Below are 23,564 nucleotides of genomic sequence, written 5' to 3'. Positions count from 1 at the left end.
ACCATGATGTCTAAAAGTCTATTAATCAAATTGGGTGTTTGGCCATTCTGATGTTAATCTTTTCATCTATCTTGAAATTAAAAGTCAAGAATTCACAAAGCTTATAAGGATCTAATTAGACCTATAACATCAAAGTAAAATAGCATAGCAGAGGGAGAAGCACTATTTGAAGGGCTTATTCTAAAATTAAACTCTATACCACTTGTAAGAAAATAAATCAAACTTATTAACAAGGATATTCAGCTAAAATCTCTCCTAGTCTAGTCTCAGACTGTCCCCAGTCTCATCTCTCATTTCAGATACAGCACATTCACACTGCCTAGTCTCCATGCCCCTGGTCACATTTTTATTCTGTCAGGAATGCCCTACCCTATTTATTTTGAAATTACATTATATTTTCAGGTTCATCTCAAATTACTTCTGTCATTATTCTAGTCAGACTGATTATTGTTTTATCCCTTTGTTTCAAAAAATTATATAATGGCATTGATTTGTGGTAAACTTGAAAGCTTTTCTCTGATAGAAAAATTAATCTGAGAAAGGTGATGCCTTTTGACTCTGACTATAGAAAAAGAAACCATATCATGTAAGTGGAATTAATAAAATTTAAGAGCTTGAGGGTAACTGATTATTTAATCTGTATATACCTGAATTATAAATTATACCTATTCATTTATTTGACAATATGTACTAAGTGCCTAATATGTTAGGCACTGTTCTATAGCTGGAGCTTTAATGGTAAATAAAACTGACATGGAACTTAATGATAATACTCATCATTGTCTAACTTGTATTTCATAGCTTAAGTGTCCATTCTTCCATCAATTTGTTAGTTTCTTGATGTCAAGCCCTCTCCCCACCAAAAAACAAAACAAAAACCCAAAAACATTGTCCACATTGAGCACTTATATATTTAGAATGGTGGCAATTGGTTTTAATCCTGAACTTTGTCATTTACTGATACTGTAAACTTCAACAAAGCACTGACCTCCCAGTTTCTTTTCTTAATGTGTGAAATGGAGATAGTACTTATCTTACACTAAATATCACAGAAATAAGAAGTATTTTTGAACTGTTTAAATGTTTAAAAAAACCTGCCAAATATGAGTGCTACTACATTTAGTAAATAATACTTCTATTTCTGTTGCACTGAAGTATAGCTGGGACAACTGTTTTCCTTCATGAATAGGAATTAACTGTTCAATGACTAAGGAAACTAAGGCAAAATTGTAAGCAAAAAAAAAACTACAAAGTCCTTCATTAGCATAAACATAGATTTAGATTTTGTAGTGGCATCCTGTGCGCTAATAGTCTACAATTTTGTTTTCCTAGTTAGATTTACCTTTTATTTAACCCAGTCTGATGATGTTATTCAGAGTTCAATCAGAGAAATAGAACCATTAGGAAGTGTGTATTTGTCTATGTACAAATTTGTTACAGGGATTTGACATTATACAATTGTGGGAGATGATTAAAGAGCCTTTGAATCTGATGGTGTAGTTTGAAGTTCACAGGACAGGAGTTGAGAAGGCCAGATGGATGTAAAGTAAGGAAGAGCAAGGACAAACCAACACCAAAAGCACCAACTGGAATCCACAAGGGTGAACTTGTGTTAGTCATAATGCCTCCAACCTGGGTGAAATGGGCATCCTATAGGAGACACTGATGCCTTTCACTATGGAGTTAATTACATACAAGGCTCAGGGTAAGAAAAGCTGAAAGAGTGTAGAGAGTAAAGTGGAACAGTTAGTAGGCCATGCCAACTAGATGAGTCAGTAAAGAAACAACATGTGAGACCCAATAGCAACTGACCTAACCACTTCTACCCTAAAAATCTCATGCCAAATTGTCTTTTGTGGCCATTCTAACTTGAAGTATACAAAAAAGGAAATTCTGGAAAGTAAGGTCTACCCTAGCCAGGCTAACATGTTACAAAGCTCATACAGTCAACTCCTTGTCAATTTGGCACACATACATATCTCTATAAACAAATCTTAGTTCCCAAATGAAGACAATAATAGTCACGTTTCTGCCTAAAATTACACAACTAACCCCAATACATGCTTTTTAAAAAAATAAGATACAAAATTCATTTTTCCCCTTTTTTTCCTTCAGTGATAATCGTTCTTCAAACTGATTTATCAGTTCTCCCTCATATTTTTAACTTAAGTATGAAGATATAAAGTTGTTAACTATCTTAGATCAATGTCTTATATTATATAGTAGGGGAATGAGACAGTGGGAAAAACCCCAAAATATTTAGGGGTTAATATGTAGACATATGTAGTTATGATATAAACAAAATACTATATGTTTATATCATAACTCTGTTATACTCATTTCTATAACTGTTACATGGTCATAGTTGTTTTTTACAACTATTCTACTATCCATTCCATATTTCCTTTGCCCTCACCAAGTTCCTCTGCTGTTTATAGTTCTTTATCTGATAGTGGCCTAAACTTTCATTCCTAAACAATCTGGGTCATTATCAGCACTAAATTAGGTTACCGAAACTTTCTACTGATGTTACTCATAGAATCTGGAAGTACTGCATCCCACGTTTGTTTTTCCTTACCAATACTGTATGGTAGCAACCCAATTTCTCTTTAATAGAATCTATCAGCAATTTCCATTCTTTGCATGTGGATTTACAAACTGATCAGATGAAGATAATCTCAAATTTCTATATTTTTTTGAATCATTACTATGTTCCCAGAGGGAAGCATTCTCTTTGGAACTAAGACCTCTAGATCAGCAGAGCCCAAAGCTGCCAGGAAAGGAAGCAAAAATAAGCTTAGGAAGCTTAGGAATCACCAGGGGTAATTTTGTATAGAATGACTCCCATTTCTATATCTTAATTTCTGGACTTATAAATCCTGTCTATGGAACAAAATAATACCTTCAATTAAAAACTGATTAAGAGTACATACTGTATCCTGGGGTTCATTGCCCCAGTCCACCAAGGACTTAGCTGGCAATATTGGTGTCTTCAATAGACCATTCCTTCATTCTATCAAGTCAGCTACTTCAGCCTGATGGGGAAACTCATGAGTCCAATGAATTCCATGACTTTGGGCCCATTGTTGTATTTCATTTTCTATAAAGTGATGTGTCATTGTCATTGTCATCGTGTCATAAGTGATTAGTCACTGGGATGTTTTGTGGAATATCAAGGTTATGGGTAATGTATTCTGTAAATTCATGAATAGTAGTTTTAGCAGAAACATTGTGAGCTAGGGAAGAAAATTTATATCCAGAGATATAAATTAATAAGAACAAAGTGCTGCCTTTTTCATGATGGAAGTAGGCCAATATAATAAACTTATCATCAAGTAGATGGCTGAACCCTTGAGGAATAGTACCATTGAGAAGTTTCAGTATTGTATCCAGATCTTCCTTGGTGAGTACAGACTGCTTGATCCATATTGCTAAGCCAATGCACAACCTCCATCTCTGGGAGCCCTCTGTTTATGAACTAATATAATCATCTTAGAGGTTCTGCCTCTCTGACTAAACCTGACTAGTGAATAATTGAGTACTGAAAGTGGTTTCAGAGGATTAGAAACTTAAGGCTAGACACAGTGAAATGGTTCTACATTATCTAGAATTGGTTTTCTCACTTGCTTTTTATAACATTCTCCATTTATACTTAAATAATCAAAAGTACCATACTTGAATAAACTTTGTTGATGGCACAAAAGAGTAGTTAGTTTATACTCACCAAGGACTGAATCAACATATTAAGGCATTTTTTCTGAATCTCAGGAGGTACATTTGCAAAGCTTCTCTCAGACCAAAACCTTGCAAAATGCTTTACGATCCACCTGTTAGAATCAAAGAATCCCAAGTTAGAGAAATTAAAATATTTTTACTTATAATAGTAATATTTTTGTTTTCTATTATATACATTGTACATATGTATTTTGACCAATTCATATTAATTTTATAAGTTCTAAAAGGGATTTTACTACCTTTTCTATAAAAAAATTTAAGCCATGTTGGGTTATGTGCATAGATTTTAACATAACCATGGTTCACTAAGCTAATAAATTGATCCCAAGCATCTTGAGTAATATCTAAATCAACACTTTTGCTCAATTGGTGCAACAAGAACTAAATTACTTATATTGTGCCTAAGAAAACAGAACAAATGTAAACTCAGAAAATTAAGAGAATAAAAGAACAAAATCCCTAAATTTATAACAGCAGCACTTCTTAATATAACTTACTTCATGCAGTCAGCAAAAAGACTTTCCACTCCAACTGAATGAGCAATAATTAGGCATTCCAATATAGAAGTCAATGTTCTGGAAATGGGCTAAAATTGACAGAAAACATTGCTTTTATTCTTTTTTTGGTTTGCAGAGGGTAAAAGTATTTGGTTCATAAAGAAAATGTGACATATATCTAAACTATAAATACATACAATTCAAATTCTGATGAATTAAAAAACCAATTTTCTATACTTAATTCTGTATCTGAAATTCACTTCTGTTGGGACTCTGCCTATAGGCATGCTGTGTAGTCAATGTCTCAAATTTTCTTAAAAACACCTTTCCACACAAAAACCTATATAAAGATGTTTAAAGCAGCTTTACTCATTATTCCTGAAACTTGGAAGCAACCAAGATATCCTTTAGTAGGTGAATGGATAAATGAACTATAGTACATGCAAGCAATGGAATATTCACACTGAATGAGCTATCAAGTCAAGAAAAGATATGTAGGAAATTTGAATAAATATCACTAAATGAATATTAATAAGAAGTCAATCTGAGCTGGGTGCACTGGTACATTCCTGTAATCCCAGCAGCTGGGAAGGCTGAGACAGGAGGATCCCAAGTTCAAAGCCAGCCTCAACAATGGCCAGGTGTTAAGCAACTCAGTGAGACCCTGTCTTTAAATAAAATGCAAAATAGGGCTAGGAATGTGGCTCAGGGATTGAGTGTCCTGAGTTCAATTTCCAACACACAAAAAAAGAAGTCAATCTGAAAAGGTTATCTACTATACGATTTCAACTATGTAATAATAAAAAAATCAAATCTATGAGGACAGTAAAAAGATCACATATCTGTGATGTCAGATACATGTGATTATACATTTGCCCAAACCCATGGAATATATAATACCAAGAGTGAATTCTAAAGCCTATAGACGTGGGTGATAATGATGTGTCAATGTAAGTTCATCAATTGTATCAAATGTATCACTCTGGTAAAAAAAAATTCTGATAATATGTGGAGGTATGGGTATATAGGCTATCTCTATACCTTTCTCTCAATTTTAACAAAATGTAACAAAGCCCGTATGCTGATCTTGGATAAAAAGAGACTTTAATTAAACTACAATATAACATTTTTAAAGCACATATATAAAAGTAATTAATTAAAACAAAAGGTAGATACAGATAGGGAAAACAACCTATTGCTCTTGGTGTTAAGCATATGTGCTATGTATTGCCCATGCCATGTATTTTCAGGTTTTGAACTGTTCCTAGACACATCTTTTCCCCCAGTAGGTTGAATTTCTCTTTATACACATTCATTAGTTGTGAGCTAGGGTTCAAGACCAGCAAAAAGTCGATTTATATATCTAGTCTCTAAATATATACTTCCAAAGATCTCCTGTTCTCAAAGCAGAGAAAAACCTTCTTTAGAAATGTCTCTGGCATAATTCTTCCAATAAGGTCAATAATTTCCAACTTTTAATTTATTCTTAATTAAACTAATTTAATCTTCTATCAAATTAATCTATTAATTTAATCTTCTAGTACTATTAATCTTCTAGTACAAAGTATTATAGGGTAGGCACAGTGACACATGCCTGTATTGGGAGTCTAAGGCAGGAGGATTGCAAGTACAAAGCTACCCAGCAATTTAGCAGGGCTCTAAGTAGCTTAGCAAGACCCTGTCTCAAAATAAAAAAAAGGGCTGAGGTGGCTGTGGCTCAGTGGTAGTGCACTTGCCTGGCATGTATGAGGCACCAGGTTCAGTTCTCAGCAACACATACAAAAAAATAAAATAAAGGTCTATCAACAACTTAAAAAAAAAATAGGGCTGGGGAGGGTTCAATCCTTGGTACCAAAAGAAAAAATAAAGAAAAAAGTGTTCTAGTAGTACTTAAGAACTAAATGTAAATATTTTGCATATTAACAATTTAAATTAAATTAAAATTTAATTAAAATCCCTATAAGATAATTGGAGTTCCTGAAATCAGAAATGACTATCACTATTATAGGTTATATGATGATAATTCTACCAAGTTAAATAATTTGGTTTTCTCATATATATATATATATATATATATATATATATATATATATATATTAGTTGTAGATGGACACAATACCTTTATTTTACTGATTTATTTTTATGTGGTGCTGAGGATCAAATCCAGTGCTTCACACATGCAAGGAAAGCACTCTACCACAGAGCTACAGCCCTAGATATAATATGATTTTTGGAACAATTCATAGAAGAGTATCAAATTAGTATAACAGACTAAGAACACTCAGAAGTCTGAAAAATTGTAAAAGTATGTACAAGTTAAAAAGTTCAACAATCTAATTTTTCTTAGAAACAACCAGCCTTATATAACACAAAGTTTACTGATATATAACAATAGTAATTTCTGTAATTGTCAAAATGTATATTTAAAAAAACTTGTTGTTTAAAGCAGAAGACTGGTAAACTTCAGTGTGTGGGGAAAATGTAGTCCATCACTGGTTTTGTGAATAAAGTTTACCAGAACACTGGCATGTTACTTCATTTATATGTTGATCTCTAACATCAGAGCACAGTTCTGTATAGACAAGAGGATTCACAAAGCCTGAAATTTGGGGGGGAGGTGGGTGGGTACTGGTGATTCAATCCAGGGGTGCTTTACAGCTGAGCTACACATCCCCAGCCCTTTTCTCTTTTTTTAAATTTTTGAGACAGGGTCTCACTAAGTGCCTTTACAGAGAAAAACCTACTGACTCTTGGCTTAAAGGGATAACTTTGGCTCTTTGAGAATTTATAGTGAAATGCTGATTCCCAAGGTTTTTTTTGTAATGGCATGATTGACCTTTTTCAAAAACCTGCTTACAGAATGTGGGAAGATAAATATTGAAATTATTTTCTAAAATATATTTTTAATTGGTGACTATATGTATGCATATAAAGTAAATATATATCCACTATAATGCCATAAATGAAGCCCCCCCAAATTTAAATGTATGAAAGGCAGGATTATGAAGTTAATGAAATGACTAAAACTATCTCCAGTCAAGAATTGTGAGGCCAGTTGTCTATCATGTTATACCTATATTTGTTTTACTGTGGAGTATCTTATGATAAATTTATGATACTTAAGTCACTGCCAAGAGACTGCATAAGTGAGAAATAAAACTTAAAAATTATATATATTCAAAAGTCAGGCTGGGGTTGTAGCTCAGTTGGTAGAATATTTGTCTAGCATGTGTGAGGCACTGGGTTCGATCCTCAGCACCATATAAAAAAAATAAATAATTAAAATAAAGTTATGGGCTGGGGTTGTGGCTCAGTGGCAAAGTGCTTGCCTGGAATGTGTGAGGCACTGGGTTCGATTCTTAGCACCACATATAAATAAAAAAATCAAGGTCCATCAATAACTAAAATGAATAAATAAATAAAATTTAAAAAATAAAATGAAGTTATTATGTCTGTCTACAACTAAAATTTTTTTTTAAATTTATATATTCAAAAGTATATTATAAAAATACATATTTTTAAAATATGAAAAGCAAGAAAGTTTAAGGATCAGGTCAATAAAAACAGAAACTGTTCTCTCAAATATTTATTACCACAGTAATACAAACTATATTAAAATAAATAAAATACAATAAAAAATTTTTCAACAAAATACTACACTGTTAATTTAAAAAGAAATACTTTCTATTGTTTTAATAGAAACAAATATGCCCTTGGGTTTAAAATTAAGTGGGGATCCTTTTGTTGTTCATAAGTGTGGTGACTGAGTTTTTATATCATTGAGATGTGCCTCCCTCAAACAGTGTTACAATGTCAGTATATTAAACAATAAAATAAAGTGGATATAAAACAATAAAATAAAGTGGATCACTAAAAGTAAAATACAAGAAGCTGCATATAACCCATATACTCCTGAATGTATAAAAATAGAGACAACCGTCTAAAATTATTCATAAGATTATTTTTATGTTAGATTAACTAGTTTATTGAGAAGTATCAGCTCAGAGGAGATACTAACATAAAACATATTTTTTTTCAAACTAATGCTTTTTACCTAGCTATGTCAAATCCCCAATTTTTCACATCTTTTTTAAATTTTTTAAAATTATTTCTTACATACATCACATTAGAGGAGTGCATTGCATTCATAATTCTTTTGCACTGCAATTCTTAATACAATAAGCAGATTCCATAGCTTTCTGGTTTTATTGTTAAAATTCAGTAGAGTACTGTTTTAATATCTATCTCATATCTGATATAAATCTTTCTCTCCATAACATTGACTAGATTCATGATTGGTGAGATCGGCAATAGGGAGTAGAACATAATCTGGTCTCCTGCTCCTCCATTTTTTAGAGGTCTAACTCTAAGAAAGATGCCCATAGATAGCTGTGGTCATTTTACATAACTAAGCAGAGACTAAGATGGTAATAGGGTATTGTCCTTGACTTTGCTCTCAGATGCTGGTGGCCTTTGCTGAGGTGGTGGCTCTTTTAGGGAAAAAAAAAAAAAAATTCACCACTGCCTCTTGGTGTTTAAGGCCTCTTCTAAGGGTTCATGATGTATGATGTCTGCCTAGGTGGGACACTGTTTTCTGGTCTTGATTCAGTATCCTCTTTCGTGGAACTACTAAGGTCCTCCTCCTTTCCTGTAGATCATGTGTAAATGGGGTGGAGAGTAGACTCCCCAACTTTTTTCTCTACATAACAATAACTATAGTCCCTTAACACCAGGATAGTTCTAGCTTGTCCAGCAAGCCTCCTACCTTTAGAAATATCCACATTAAGGGTATTCTCATAGGCTTTTCAGGCCTATTCCAAGTTCCCCCAAGAAATCGCTTATCACTTTCTTTTCTTCCATGATGGAAGGTCCAGGGTGGGCTAGTTTTATGGATATAGTAAATGTCCAACTGGGACATGAAGGCATCCTATCCTTGTTGCAATTACTTCATATCTTTATTTTTTATATGTGATTCACTTGGATCTCCCTCCTAACTTTCATTTTAGGGAAAATGAAAATTTTAGGCATGTGCAGGAGAAAGAAAAGGCTTTCACTACAATTATTCTCTCTCCACAAAGCTGAGACCACCACATATTGCCTTCCTTTTTTCAATCCCCTTAATTATGAAGGCTGGAGTGAATCATTGGTCAAAACTACATGAGGGGTTTAACTGTTTCTCAGTAAACTCTGCAGAGGGGTAATGATGGCATTAGTGAACCCAGCTGTTCATGGCTCTCTTTTAGCATATGGGCTGCTTCCTCAGTTACAGTTTATGGGGAGGTAGGAAAAGTCCTATCCAACACAAAAATCTAAATTTAAATGTTCTTTTTTTTTAAGATTTATTTTTCATCTGTAGTTGGACAAAATACCTTTATTTATTTATTTTTATGTGGTACTGAGAATAGAACCCAGGGCCTCACATGCACTAGGCGAGTACTCTACCGCTGAGCCACAACCCATTGCAATATAAGTGTACTTAAAATTACCTAATTAAAAGTCATATAATGCATACTATTTCCTCACATACCCAGTAAAAGGGAAGTAAAATGTAAACAGTTCTTTCAAAATTTGTTTTTGCTGGGGTTTTTTTGTTGATGATTATGTGATCATTGTAGGAAATTTACACAATTCAGAAAGGCATAAATGAGAAAATAGAAATAACCTACAGTTACAAAGTACATTGAAAGAATGAAGTGGACCAGGGATGTAGCTCAGTGGTAAGGCTTTTGTCTTGCAAGAGAAGGCCCTGGATTCAATCCCCGGCATGGCAAAAAAGCAGAACAAAAAACAACCCAATGAAGAATCTAAGAATAATGTCCCAAGGGGAGTTGGAATGCTTAAAATGGAATATTTCTTTAGACAGTAAATTGACCTTCGAGTAAACTAAAATTAAAAACAATCAGTATTCATATTCCATATGGAGAGATTGTAGAAGAGAACTAAGTACATTCTCCAAAGAAGTGGTACAAAGAAAGAACATACTTTTAGGGGAAAGAATCAATGAACCACAGTGTAATTCTTTGATAAAAGGAGAAGATAACTATAATTCTTGACTTCCTTTCTCCTAGTGTCAAATCCTAAATCCTTTCAATAACCCTCCCAAATCAATTTTATTTCACTTAAAATATTTTAACTAGTTTCTGATTTTTGAAAGGACACCATATGTGCTGTCATTTGGAACCCCCATTAGTTATAAACTAATTTTTTTATATTTAAAGTACTATTACAACAAAAATCTTAAATCTAGTAGGTAATAATGGGTGACAAAGTACTGGATAAAGATTTCTGAGACTCAATAATTACCTTCTGAAAGAAATTACAGTAATCTCTTCTTAAAATATAGATTGCTACTTCTTTTAATCCTTCTAGTCCATACATATCAGCCATATTGAGTATCTGACTAAAATGAAAATAGATGCATTTGTTAATTCTCCAATATAAAAATCAAACCATAATACACAGTGATTTCTTGATAACATATAGTCTTTAAAAATAATCTGAATTACTTTATTTCTAACTTTTTGCTTCACATAATAAATATTCTTTATGGACTATAACGACGTCACAGGCCAAAATATGGAAAGCACTGACACTGATTCACTTAATGTGAATAACAAGTAAATCTGGAGATATTTCAAATTCCCCTCATTTTCTCAGCAACATATAGAACAAGATTTTTAGGAAATTGCTTTGAAAGTTGTAAATGTTACAAAAATCTGCGCAGCAGATTTGTGCAATAATAGTTTGGGGAGTGAATTCACTGATGGTTATCATGGTTATTGATGGTTATTGAAAATGCCTACAAATGACTCCAAGATTAGAATGCATGTAATGACTGCAGAGTTGCCTTTACTTCTTTCATCTGGTAAGTACTTCTGAGCACATACACATGCTTCCAGTATTTAGTCAGCCTACAAGTTTTGAGAGCATAAACTTTCCTATAGGTTGCCCGGGGATAAAATATTGGTACTTAATCTCTGTGACCTATGATATGTTCTCCCCCAAAATGTATTTATTAAATTCAAAATTAGAGAAATCCCGATGATTCTTTAAAATTAAAAAAGCATCTTTCATTTGTTTGCTACTAAAATACCAACAGAAAATTGGAAGAGCAAGGTAGAATTTCACTCTCCAGTAGGATTTCAGAAATTTAGATGGTATTTCAGTATACAACATGTAAGAATCACATACTTGTTGGTCTTTGCATGCCTCTATATTCTGAAATAAATTTTAATGTTTCTTTTGCTGTTTAAAAAAGACAACCTAAATTTTAAAAAATATAGTAGTATAAAAACATTCAAAGTTTGATAAAAAATTGATTTTATTTTTATAAAAAAACTCTCATTTATTTTCCAAAGTAAGATTCTTCTAAAATAATTTAAGTCTAAAAGACCTTTCTTAATCTTTTTTTTTTTTTTTAAAGAGAGAGCGGGTGGGGGGGGGGGAAGGAGAGGGAGAGGGAGAGGGAGAGGGAGAGAGAGAATTTTTAATATTTAATTTTTTTCAGTTTTCAGCAGACACAACATCTTTGTTTGTATGTGGTGCTGAGGATCGAACCCGGGCCGCGCACATGCCAGGCAAGCGTGCTACCGCTTGAGCCATATCCCCAGCCCTCTTAATCTTATTACTATAAGTTATTCAGCTTTTCTTATTGTTTTTAGATATTTTCCACACACACTCAAAATATAGTTAGCAAAATTGATAATAAAAGTGAAGCTTCAGAGTCAGGCAAGGTGACACACACCTATAAATTCCACACTTGGGAGGTTAATTTAGGAAGATCACTTGAGCTCAGGAGACCTGTCTGGGAAAATAGCAAGACCCCATCTCAAAAGAAGAAAAAAAGTGAAGCTTCTGCTTCACTGATACTGCAACATAGCTCAACAAAGCAGAACCTGTAAAATATTAACACTTTTATATTTAAGCTTATTAAAAAAGTAATACATACCCAACATTAGCTTTGTCTGGAAAGTCCAAAATTCCTCCATATATAAAATGCATCATAACATTCATTTCTACATGGTTTATACTGCAAAATAAAGGAAAACTCAAATCTAGAAATAATTAAGGTTTAACTAAATCAATAAATCACTCTATTTCCCATTAACTTTTAGCCAAAATAAAGTTCTAATTTCCATTCTTAAATAAACACTATGTAGGCATATCATTAATTTAAAATGAACTGCAGCTATGGACTTATACATAGGTTATAAAATGTACACTATCAAATAATTGATTATTTATCAAGAATCTTTTTCCATATTTTTTAGAGTCTGGAATGTTAAGAAGTCATTGTCCTACTTCTGCTTATTAAGAAATTATCTCCTCTGCTAGGATGCAGTACAGTGGTAGAGCACTTGCCCAGCATGCCCTGAGTTTGATCCCCAGAACCATAAAATAAAGAAAGAAATCCTCTCTTCAGCATCTTTGATAAATTAGCCTCTGGTTTTGCTTAAGGATGGACAACTCTAATCACTAGGAAGACTCTTGTTATACTGTACAGATTGTACTTGTAATACCTACACCTAGAGCTAGTGGCTCTAGTTTGACCAATGTCCTCATGACATAGCTGAAAAAGTAGACATGACTTAAGAAATAGTTTAAAGTGATAACCTTTATTATTTACTATAGCAAACTCTGAATTCTTAACCTCTGCTCTGGTTTGTCCCCTCTGAAAGTCATGTTGACATTTAATTCCTAGTGTGAGACATCAAGCAGTAGGACCAGATGGGATCTTTAAAAGGTGATTAGGGTTCTGTCCTCATGAATGGGTTAACCCATTCAGGTGATTAATGGATTAATGGATTATCTTGATAGTGGGTCTGCTATAAAAAACAATTTGACTAAGTCTCTCATGTGCTTTCTTTCTCTTTCCATGTGATATCCTGTGCCATCTTGGTACTCTGCCAATAAGAATATCATCATCAGATGGGCCCAATCAACCTTGGACCAGAGCCATGAGCCAAAATAAACATCTTTTTTTAAAAAAAAATATTTATTTAGTTGTAGATGAACACACAGTATCTTTATGTAATTTTTTAATGTGGTGCTGAGGATTGAACCCAGTGCCTCACACATTCGAGGCAAGCACTTTACTACTGAGCTACAGCCTCAGTCCCAACCTCTTTTCTTTATAACTATCCAATCTGTGGTAGTATATTATTAAAAAGCAACAGAAATTAACAATCTCTCTCCTCCTCTACACTCCAAATTCAGTCTTCTTTTTGTTATTTCTATCTTATTGATAGCATTTTCACAGGACATCTTTCCCCACCCTCTACTTCTTTGTACCAAAGTGGGCAATTTATCTGGCTGGTGGACAACCATTGCTGGTTCCTTAGGAGGAAATCAGAATGAGAGGTAATTTGATTTATTTTTCCTTTCAGCTGAATCAGTGGGAAGCTGGTGACTAGGAAAAAGTTAATCTGCTATACAGAATCAGACTTCTTAGGTGGGTTGACTTAGAGGAATACAGTAAACAAGCTAACTTTGGTTCTTAGATCAAAGCACATTATACTGTTTCAACATTTTGATCAGTAATAAAGGAAATGTTTTCTTATTTCATCTGTTGATTCATATTTTACTCTGAACATAAAGGAAGAAGACTATTGATTAGATACCCCTGACCCTGCTAGACAGCCTCTCAGACCTCATTCATCTAGATGCCTAAGTTAGAACCCAAGGTTCATCTTAATTCTCTCCCTCATTTACTCTGTCATATATACCTTCAAGAACTTCTTGAATTCAGGTTCTACTATCTATTTTCCCTCTCCTTGCCCTGGTTCAGCCTCTTGTTTTCTTTTTCTTTTTTTAATATTTATTTTTTAGTTGTAGTTGGACACAATATCTTTATTTCACTCACTTATTTTTATGTGGTGCTGAGGATAGAACCCATGGTCTCGCACTTGCGCGAGACCACTGCTGAGCCACAACCCGAGCCCCAAGCCTCTCATTTTCTCCTGTCTGAACTAAGACAGTATCCTCACACAGGTTTCCTGTCTGAAATCTTCTGCTAGCATTCCATTTCCCACATTATTATCAAGTGACTTTGCTAAAATGCAAATCTTGTTTATGTCTCCCACTTCTAAAATTCTATTCTCCAAAGCTCATAGAAAAAAGTCCAAATTCCCCAGTTTGGTATACAGACCTCTATCATCTGACCCCCAGTTCTCCCTCTCTAGTAGCTGATGAAAGATAACTGAATTTACTCATTTTCTATACTTAAACAACTTAAATTCCTTATTTATCTACGGCTTAGCACATATTAACTGTGCTTACAATGTTCTCCCTCTCCACTTATTTTATCTTTCAGACACAAGATTAGTGGGTCTTTATCTCTATTTCCTTAATACTCCCAAGGCAAAAACAAAAGCAAAATAAATAACAAAATCTCAAATGAGTGTTAAAAACAATAACTAACATTTATTAAGCACTTATTATGATCCAGTCCCTGAATTAACATGCACTTTGAATGCTACTGGCTCATTTAATCATCATAACAACTCAACAATAAATATTATTATTAGTCTCATTTTATAGATCTAGACATTGAAATTGAGTAACTTGCTGGTGATCGAATGGCTAGTAATGCACTGGAATTTAAATCTAAGCAGAATCACTCCAAGTCTAGGCTTTCAATCAGTACTCTACACATACTTTCATTATTTCACTTATCAAACTAATTTGCAGTATGTTTGTTTATGAATTTGTCTCTCTTTCTAGACCATGTTCTGTAAGGGCAGTATTGATGTCTTATTTATTATTGTATGTCTAGTGCCAGAAGAATGTCAGTATTGATTTAATACCACTGGAACAGAAGAATTTCCTTTCTTCATGTAATACTGGAGCTCTGTAGTGGAATCTTGATTGAGACAGTGTTGGTAAGAACCTCACAGATTAACAAATATTAGGAACTATGCTTAGTAAAGGAACTAAACAAGGAATAAGAAGAAAAAAATGGAGTTTCAGAGAATTCAGGTGTTTACTTTGATTGTATTATTCCTTGAATAATATATGTTCAGTAAGTGTTTGATGAATGTTTAATGAATGACTTATTAGAACTCATACAGAAGAACTCAAACCTTCCCAAACTGGCCTCTATTATGGCTAACTAGTTTCTGCTGATTCCAAACTCTAATCTTTAATACTTAGAGAAAAAAGTGAAAAATCTGAATATTCTCACATATATGTACATATGTATATAATGAAAATGACAAGGTTTAATCTCAGAACATTAGACCATATTATCTATGGTTTGTTAAACTAAAACATTAGCATGCTTTCTAGAATGTAATGCTGTTCAATATACTTTTTTTTTAAAATTAATATTTATTTTTTAGTTTTCGGCGGACACAACATCTTTGTTTGTATGTGGTGCTGAGGATCGAACCCGGGCCGCACGCATGCCAGGCGAGCGCGCTACTGCTTGAGCCACATCCCCAGCCCCTGTTCAATATACTTTTCCTCACATTTCTCAAGAGCCATTTTTGTTAACATTTCTGAGAACTGGCTATTTATATTGAAAAGAGTTTAAGACTTGATATGTTTAAGCAAAAAATAATGACTAAATAAAAACAAGAGTCATTTTATTAAAATAAGGAGCAAAATCTAGACACTTGTGCCTATGTATCAATATATGATAGCAATAAAAACAGCAAGAAACCAATTTCCTGCTGTCTTGACAGATGTTTTACTAAGATGCATTCTTGTTATCATGTTGCAAGTCATCTATGTTTTTCCTAAAACGGTTTATAAAGTCAGGATCAAGTGACCTAGAAAAATAACAAATTACTTCAATAGCCCACAATTTAAATGGAAAGATTTAAAGCATTATTCCAACTAAAGTGTAATCAGATAAAAGCTTATAGGAGATGAAAACATTACATATATTCAAAATTAGAAAAACTAACAACTAATGAGAGGACAAAGATCTAAGAGATTGATGCACCTACTCTATGCAATTTCTGTGTTTCTAAAGTTTCAGGCACCTATGTGAATGGGATTATAGGACTCTAATATGCCCACCTCAAAAGCACGGTGGTTCTTTCTGTAAGAACAGACAGGATTTCATGCTATTCTATTTGTAGAAAATATGCAGACTTGCAATAGCTACATAGTTTCAAAAGAAGCTGTTGATAATGCAAAGCAGTCACTGGGTTCTGGTATTGGAAATGGCCCTCACTTGAACTTTATTCTCTTTAGAATAAAGAGAAATTCTAGAGAAATTAGAAAAACAAATCATAATGACATACTATGTACCAAGCACTATGCCAGGTTTTTTTGTTTGTTTGTATTTTTACTATACCTCACTCAATCCTTTCAACAACCTCAGGAAGCTCAGGAAAATTAAGGAATTTTCCTAAATTTAAGAAGTTATGGCTGGATATAGGACTTCCTATAAGGACATCATAGTTCACAATCTTTCTATTACACCACACTCTCCATAGAAACATCTACCTGGGTTTATAATATGGTAATGGAAAAAATGGAATTGGTTTTGTAAATTACTCTGTTACAATATAAAATTCCCTAAAAGATGTGATTTTTTTTTCTGTAAGGTAAAATTCCTCAATCTGTTTTAGCCTTCCAATAGCTTTATATGCCACAATATTAATGTGGCATATAATAATCTAAGATGGCAATCTGAGCACAATCAGTTTGATATGTGATATAATAGGAAAGGGAAAAAAATCACAGAATTATATGATAAGAATAATGATAAAAGGATGTAGATTAAACTATGCAGCCATCAGAAGATACTTTCATCTTTTATTTTAGTGTTATAAAATCTTCCTTGATGAATGAGTTGAACCAAAGAGAAATCTATCCTTATTTCCAGCGCATTAGCAATAGGAATAAATATACCAATTGGAAGTGAGCCTCCACTGCTCTTACAGCAGTGCAGGTAAGAGGATCCTGTAGGTAAGGAGCAGAACCTTGCTTGCCATAGAATAAGTGAAAGGAAAATACTACAAGAAGCAATGAGCCTGGTCATAGCTGGCACTAACACAAAGTATAGTCTGCTTATTTGGATAACACTTGGAAACTAATTTGGCTACTTGTATTTGACCTTCCTTGAATAAGCTACTAAATTTGGTCAGCAGTAGTCTGGTCATATTATATGAGAAAATACTTACCATAAAGATGGAAAGTTACAGGTGAGAGAATAGAGACCAATGACTGATGCCACTGTTTCTTTTCCACTGACCTCTTTTTTTAAATTTTATTTTTTTTATTGGTTGTTCAAAACATTACAGGGCTCTTGACATATCATATTTCATACATTAGATTCAAGTGGGTTATGAACTCCCATTTTTACCCCCCAAACAGACTGCAGAATCACATCAGTTACACATCCACATTTTTACATAATGCCATATTAGTAACTGTTGTATTCTGCTACCTTTCCTATCCTCTACTCTCCCCCTTCTCCTCCCCTCCCATCTTCTCTCTCTACCCCATCTACTGTAATTCATTTCTCTCCTTGTTTTTTTTTCCCATTCCCCTCACAATCTCTTATATGTAATTTTGTATAACAATGAGGGTCCACTGACCTCTTAATAAAAAGACCTCATCTTCAAAAGCCTGGGTATGTGAATGTTTAATCTGTCAGTTCATGAGGGATGATGAAGGAAGAATGAAAGACAAAGACAAGACTCCCCTTGCCTTTATTCCTATAGCTAAACTTAGAGGTCAACAATTATGTAAAACAGACAAAAGTTGAAGGGGCATCCATTACCAAATGGCCTTCTGTAAGATTATAAACCTATGTCATACATTCCCTAATGAACCTACCAGGAGCTTTAAGGTTCAATGGGACAAAATGTTAAAAGTGCTAATTTTAACAGTACAGAAGAGTACTTCTTGCTAGCTCAAGAATACAGGTCAATGGGAAAACTTTTTAATTTCTTCAGTGACCAGTGGAATGAATTCTGAATTGATAATTAATAAATGTGTGAATTATATTCTACATACGCACTTATTTACCTGGGTAGACATTTAACTTTAAAATACCTTCTCTATCTCAAAGACTGATTCTAAAAATTATGGTATACTAAATGTGGAAGAAACACAAAATATATAGTGTTATTGTCAGATATTATTACTTCAAATAGAATCTATTTGAAGACAGGAATAAGATATACATAATAGATATCAAGTAGTTAAAAGTATCACTAACCTAAGACACTAAAATTTATTCCATGGAAAGAAATTACTTTCCTTTGCTAATTAGTAAGATCCCATAATCATACTTCTTTTGACTTTTGTCTCACTACACAGACTTATAATCATTTTTAATGAATGCCAAAAAGTTAAATTCTGAGTCAAACTAGTATTATTTTTTATTTAAATTGTTAATGAATGCAATTCTAATTAAGAGTGGATTGACAGTTTAAAAAATGAAGTCTAAAATATATGAAACATAGCTATTGGACAAGTTTTCAAAATTACACAAAGTATAATTTTGATTATCCTTAGGATTGCCATACTTAGAGATTCTGGCTTTTGTTAGCTACCCTTCCTATATTCAGTGGATATTTCAAATTGATCATAAAGAAAGAGATCTTATCAGTAGGATACATACGTCTTTTAAGCTGATTTTCAGTAGTGATGATAAAATGTCACCAAAAGATCCATTTATATATTCTTTTTACCTACAGGATAATAAAGTCTATAGCCTGGCATTTAAAATCTTCCATAATCATAAACTATCTGTTATGAACTGAATGTGTTCCCAAATTCATATGGTGAAGCCCAAACTCCCAGTGTGGTTATATTTGGAGATGGGGCCTCTAAGGAGTAATTAAATTTAAATCACAAGTATGGAACCTAGATCTGAGAGATCAGTATCCTTACAAAAGACACCACAGAACAAAAGCCATGTGAGCACATAGCAAGAAGGTAGCTATCCTAGTCAGACACCAACCTTGCTGACACCTTCATCTTCAACTTTCAGTCCTCAGAACTGTGAGAAAATAGGTTTCTGTTGTTTAAGCCACCCAGTTTTGGCATTTTGTTATAGAATCCTGAGCAGATTAATATACTACTTCTATTACTAAATGCTCTCTCCTACCTCTTGTTTCAGAAAATGTTATTTAGTTGAATTCTACTACATGAGAAATACTCACTGATCATACAGGCAAAACAGATTCACAAGTGCTTCATATGAAGTATTATTTACAATCACTTATAGTCACGCTGTCTTGTAAAAATTATGCTTACCCTTGAAGAGTAATGTACTCTCGGGAGCTTTCAGCCCAACATCCACTCAGCATTGCAGCAAAATAACTGGATCTGGCACTTAAAATGGCCCTAAAGGGAAGAGGAGGGAAACATTTATATACTATGTAAAAACATAATTTTTATAAAACTGTTCATCTTTACCTAAAACACAGCAATCTATTTTGTCTTGTTTGTATTCACTCTGTAATTATTACAATAAAAATTAAAGCTTTTATTTATGCCTAAGTGTTTTAATTACAATGCCATTGTTATCTTTTAACTTTTTTCTCCTGAAAACTCTTTAATTTAAATAATAATAATTAAAACCTTTCCAATTACTAAAAGAGTAGTAATATATCCCTAAAAATGGAGAAATAAAGACCTAAGATACTACTTAACAGGAATTGTTGAGGAAACAGCAATAAAAGAAAGACTGCAATTATTTGTCATTTGAAGATTTTTTTAAATTAAAAAAGAGACAACAAGAATAAAAGTTCTGAGTTCTCATTCAGAACTCACCTAAATAAAGCCCAGGAAAGGTTATATCTTAGGTTTGAGAAAATGACAGGAGAGATTATTTTCAATTTCCATTCTATCTTCTCAAATAAAATGTTCATTCATTCATTCTGTAATCCAACAAATAGCCACTGGCTTCTGTTCTGTGCTAGACATTATTCTAGATGCTGGGAACATGATAGTTAATGAAATATAGAGGAAAATATCCCAGTGGAGGATGGTATGAAAGAATTAGAAAAATAGGGAAAAGAGAAAGACATTTCTGGCAATGGTTTACTAGATTGTCTCAGACCAATCATCCTCTTGAAAATAGAAAAGACGGAATACGTATAACATACACACATACACGAGAAAATAAAACATGATTTAAAAGCATCAGAACACTACCATAGTTGTTAGAAAAGTTATATGAGAGAAGACAGAAGAGGAGACTCAAACATTTGAAGTAATTTCTTCCACTGAGATGATTGCAAAATCAAAAAGGAAAGCAATGTGGGGAAGCTAAGAATAACTTCTGGCATCTTCAAAGGCTAGATGGGACAAAAATTACAACTTGGGAGCTGGGTGTGGTGGTGCACACCTGAAATCTCAGGGACTCAGAAGGCTGAGGCAGGAGGATTGCAAATTCAAAGCCAGCCTCAGCAATTTCTTGAGGCCCTAAATTACTTAGTGAGATCCTGTCTCAAGATAAAAAATAAAAAGGGCTGGGAATTTAGGTCACTCACTAAATACCCCTAAATTCTATCTCTGTCAGGAAAAAAAGAAAAAAAAAAAAGAGCTTGGGTCTACAAAAAGGAGTAGTTCTGGTAGCTAACCTAGGATTTGGGTTTAGCCCTGAAGGGTCATACCCTAGGATGAAGAGTGAACAGTAAGTAGACAAGTTCTTGTTAGAACAGAAATCCAGTTTTGAATCAACTCAATCCCTAACTGGAACAAAGCAATCAATATCTAGTTTAACCACTACCCAAAAGCAAAAGGAAGTCCTATTTGCATTAAAATAACATAACCCATTTGAGGAAACAGCAATAAGAAAGAGGCTGCAATAATTTGTCATGTGAAAATTTTTTTTAATTAAAAAAGAGAACAACAACAATAAAAGTTCTGAGTTCTCATTCAGAACTCACCTAAATAAAGCCCAGGAAAGGTTATATCTTAGGTTTCAGAAAATGACAGGAGAGATTATTTTCAGTTTCCATTCTATCTTCTCAAATAAAATGCTCAATCATTCATTCTGTAACCCAACAAATATCCACTGACTTCTATTCTGTGCTAGGCATTTTTGAGTCCAGTGTGGTGGTGCATACCTGTAATCCCAGCTATTTGGGAGGTAAAGGCAGGAGGACAGCAAGTTTAAGATCAGCCTCCAAAAAAGACAAGTCACCAACTGGGAGAAAATATTTGCAAATCACTTATTAAATAAAGAACTTCCATACAAAATATATAAATAGCATAAAATACAGGAGGGGAAAGGGAATAGATTCTAATGTTGTACATAAAGATATATAACACTAATTAAAGGTACGTGGTAATAACAATGCAAGTGAAAAAAAGCAAAAATTACACACATTAGTGAAAATAAACAAAAATTTAATTACTTTGCATGGTGATACACTCATATAATCTCAGATACTCAGGAGGCTAAGGTAGGAGGATTGCAATTTCAACTCTGTTATGGTTTGGATATAAGATGTCCTCCCAAAGCTCCTATTAATGCAGGAATATCCTGAGGTGAAATGATTATGAGAGCTGTGACCTAATTGGTCCATTCTAGCTTGAATAACTGTAGGAAGGTGGAGCATGACTGGGTCACTGGAGGGCATGCTCTAGAAGGGCATGCTCATGTTCTTCCTGTGGCCTATCCTGACTGTGTGTCTGGCTGTCTGTTTCTCTCTCTCTCTGCTTCTTAAATCCACCATGAGCAGCTTTCCTCCCTCAGGCCCTTCATGATGTGCTGCTTCACTTGGGCCCAGAGCAATGGAGTCAGTCATCTACAGACTGAGACTTCTGAAAATAAACTTTTCCTGCTCTAGGTTGTTCTTGTTGGGTATTTTGTTCACAGTGACCAAAAGCTAACTAGAACAAAGTTTAGCAAGATCCTGTCTCAAAACTTTCAAAAGGGCTGGTGATATAGTTCAGTGGTAAAGTGCCCCTGGGTTCAATCCCCAGTACAAAAAAAAAAGAACGAAAAACTAAAATTCTGAAAAAGTTTTAAATCTCAGTTAATACAAAAGGCAGGAAAAGATGACAAAACAGAACAAAGAAAAAATGAAAACCAAAAAGATGGTAGACTAACCCAAATGTATTAATAACTACATTACATAAGTGGTCTAAATATTTTAATTAAAAGGAAATGATGAGAATGGATTTTAAAAGGTAAGATATAATTATAAGAAATTAATTTTAAACCCATTTTAAATATAAAGACACAGAGAAGTTAAAAGTAAAGCATGTAAAAAGATATAACCTACAAAATCAATCTCAAAAAAGCAGAAATGGCTATATTAACAAAGTATACTTTACAAGGAATATTACCTGGGTTAAAAAGAGATGTATCATAATTAAAAAGAGCTCAATTCATCATGAGGAAATTGTCATCCCAAATATGTATGTACCAAGTACAGTTTCAAAATACATGAAGCAAAAACTGAAGGAAACTGAGGGACAGACAGACAAATTCACGATTACACTTGGAGACTTCAACACTCTTCTCAGTAATTAATAGAACAGGTAGACAAATTAGTTAAAGATATGTAAGACTTAAACAATACTGTCAAACAATTTGACATTTATGAAACACTCTACACCAGTACAGCACCAATACATCTTTTCAAGTACATAAACATTTACTAAGACAGATTGAGTTATCAAACACATCTCAATAAAGTGTGTTAAAAATAAAATATATTCTATGGCCACAATGGAATTAAACTAGAAATTAATAAATAGCTGAAAAATTCCCAACAGTTGGAAGTTAAATATACTTCCAGATAATCCATTGGTGAAAAAAAGAAATTAAAAGGAAAATTAGAAAATACTGAGTGAAAATGAAAATATACCATAATTTGCAGGATGCAGCTAAAGCAGTGCTAAGAAAATATATAGTTTTTAAGTGTTTATCTTAGAAAAGAAAAAAGTTTTATATCAGTGATCTATGGTTCCACCTTTAGAATAATAAAAAGCAGCATATATTAAACCTAGAGTAAGTCAAAGAACAAGAAAAGGTAATAGAACCTGATAATAAAGTGAATATTTAATGTACGGCTTGTATATAATTTTTATTTTTCTATGTCAGAGGACAAAGATAGATTTTTGATTATTTGTTTGCCATGCTGGGGTCTGAACCCAGGGCTTTACACATTCTAGGCAAATATTCTACTTCTGAACTATAACCCCAGCCCAGCCAAAGATAGTTTCTTTAGAGTATGACTGAGTCTATATAAACACATTTTAAAATATTAAGCAATATATGATTCTTTCCTAAATCATGGAAAGCCAAATTAAAAAGAAAAATTTTAGTTTTAAAATGTCTGTAATAAAACACTGAATCAGAATTTTATGAAGTAAAAATTTTAGGTTCTCTCCATGCTTCCTTGT

The 23,564-nt window shown here is 33.3% G+C and overlaps 1 protein-coding gene and 1 non-coding gene across 2 annotated transcripts in view; one reads left to right on the top strand and one right to left on the bottom strand.

Annotated features, from left to right (window-relative positions):
• The window catches only part of Btbd8 (BTB domain containing 8), a 77,940-nt gene that overhangs the window by 27,921 nt on the left and 26,455 nt on the right, over positions 1-23,564 (bottom strand). The window contains exons 5-9 of the mRNA XM_026403107.2: positions 19,455-19,544; positions 12,181-12,261; positions 10,536-10,632; positions 4,233-4,321; positions 3,725-3,827 (exon numbers count right to left, since the gene is read on the bottom strand). Coding sequence (XP_026258892.2) covers positions 3,725-3,827; positions 4,233-4,321; positions 10,536-10,632; positions 12,181-12,261; positions 19,455-19,544 — 460 coding nt within the window. The remainder of the gene's footprint in view (positions 1-3,724; positions 3,828-4,232; positions 4,322-10,535; positions 10,633-12,180; positions 12,262-19,454; positions 19,545-23,564) is intronic.
• Positions 7,968-8,068, top strand: LOC113192870 (small nucleolar RNA U13). Its single transcript, XR_003302068.1, has one exon. It is a non-coding gene; the product is annotated as a small nucleolar RNA U13 (small nucleolar RNA).

This window comes from Urocitellus parryii, chromosome 11 (genome assembly GCF_045843805.1).
Source record: "Urocitellus parryii isolate mUroPar1 chromosome 11, mUroPar1.hap1, whole genome shotgun sequence".
Lineage (NCBI taxonomy): Eukaryota > Metazoa > Chordata > Mammalia > Rodentia > Sciuridae > Urocitellus > Urocitellus parryii.
Note: the sequence above shows the minus strand (reverse complement) of the source record. Positions and strands in the feature narration are given on the sequence as shown.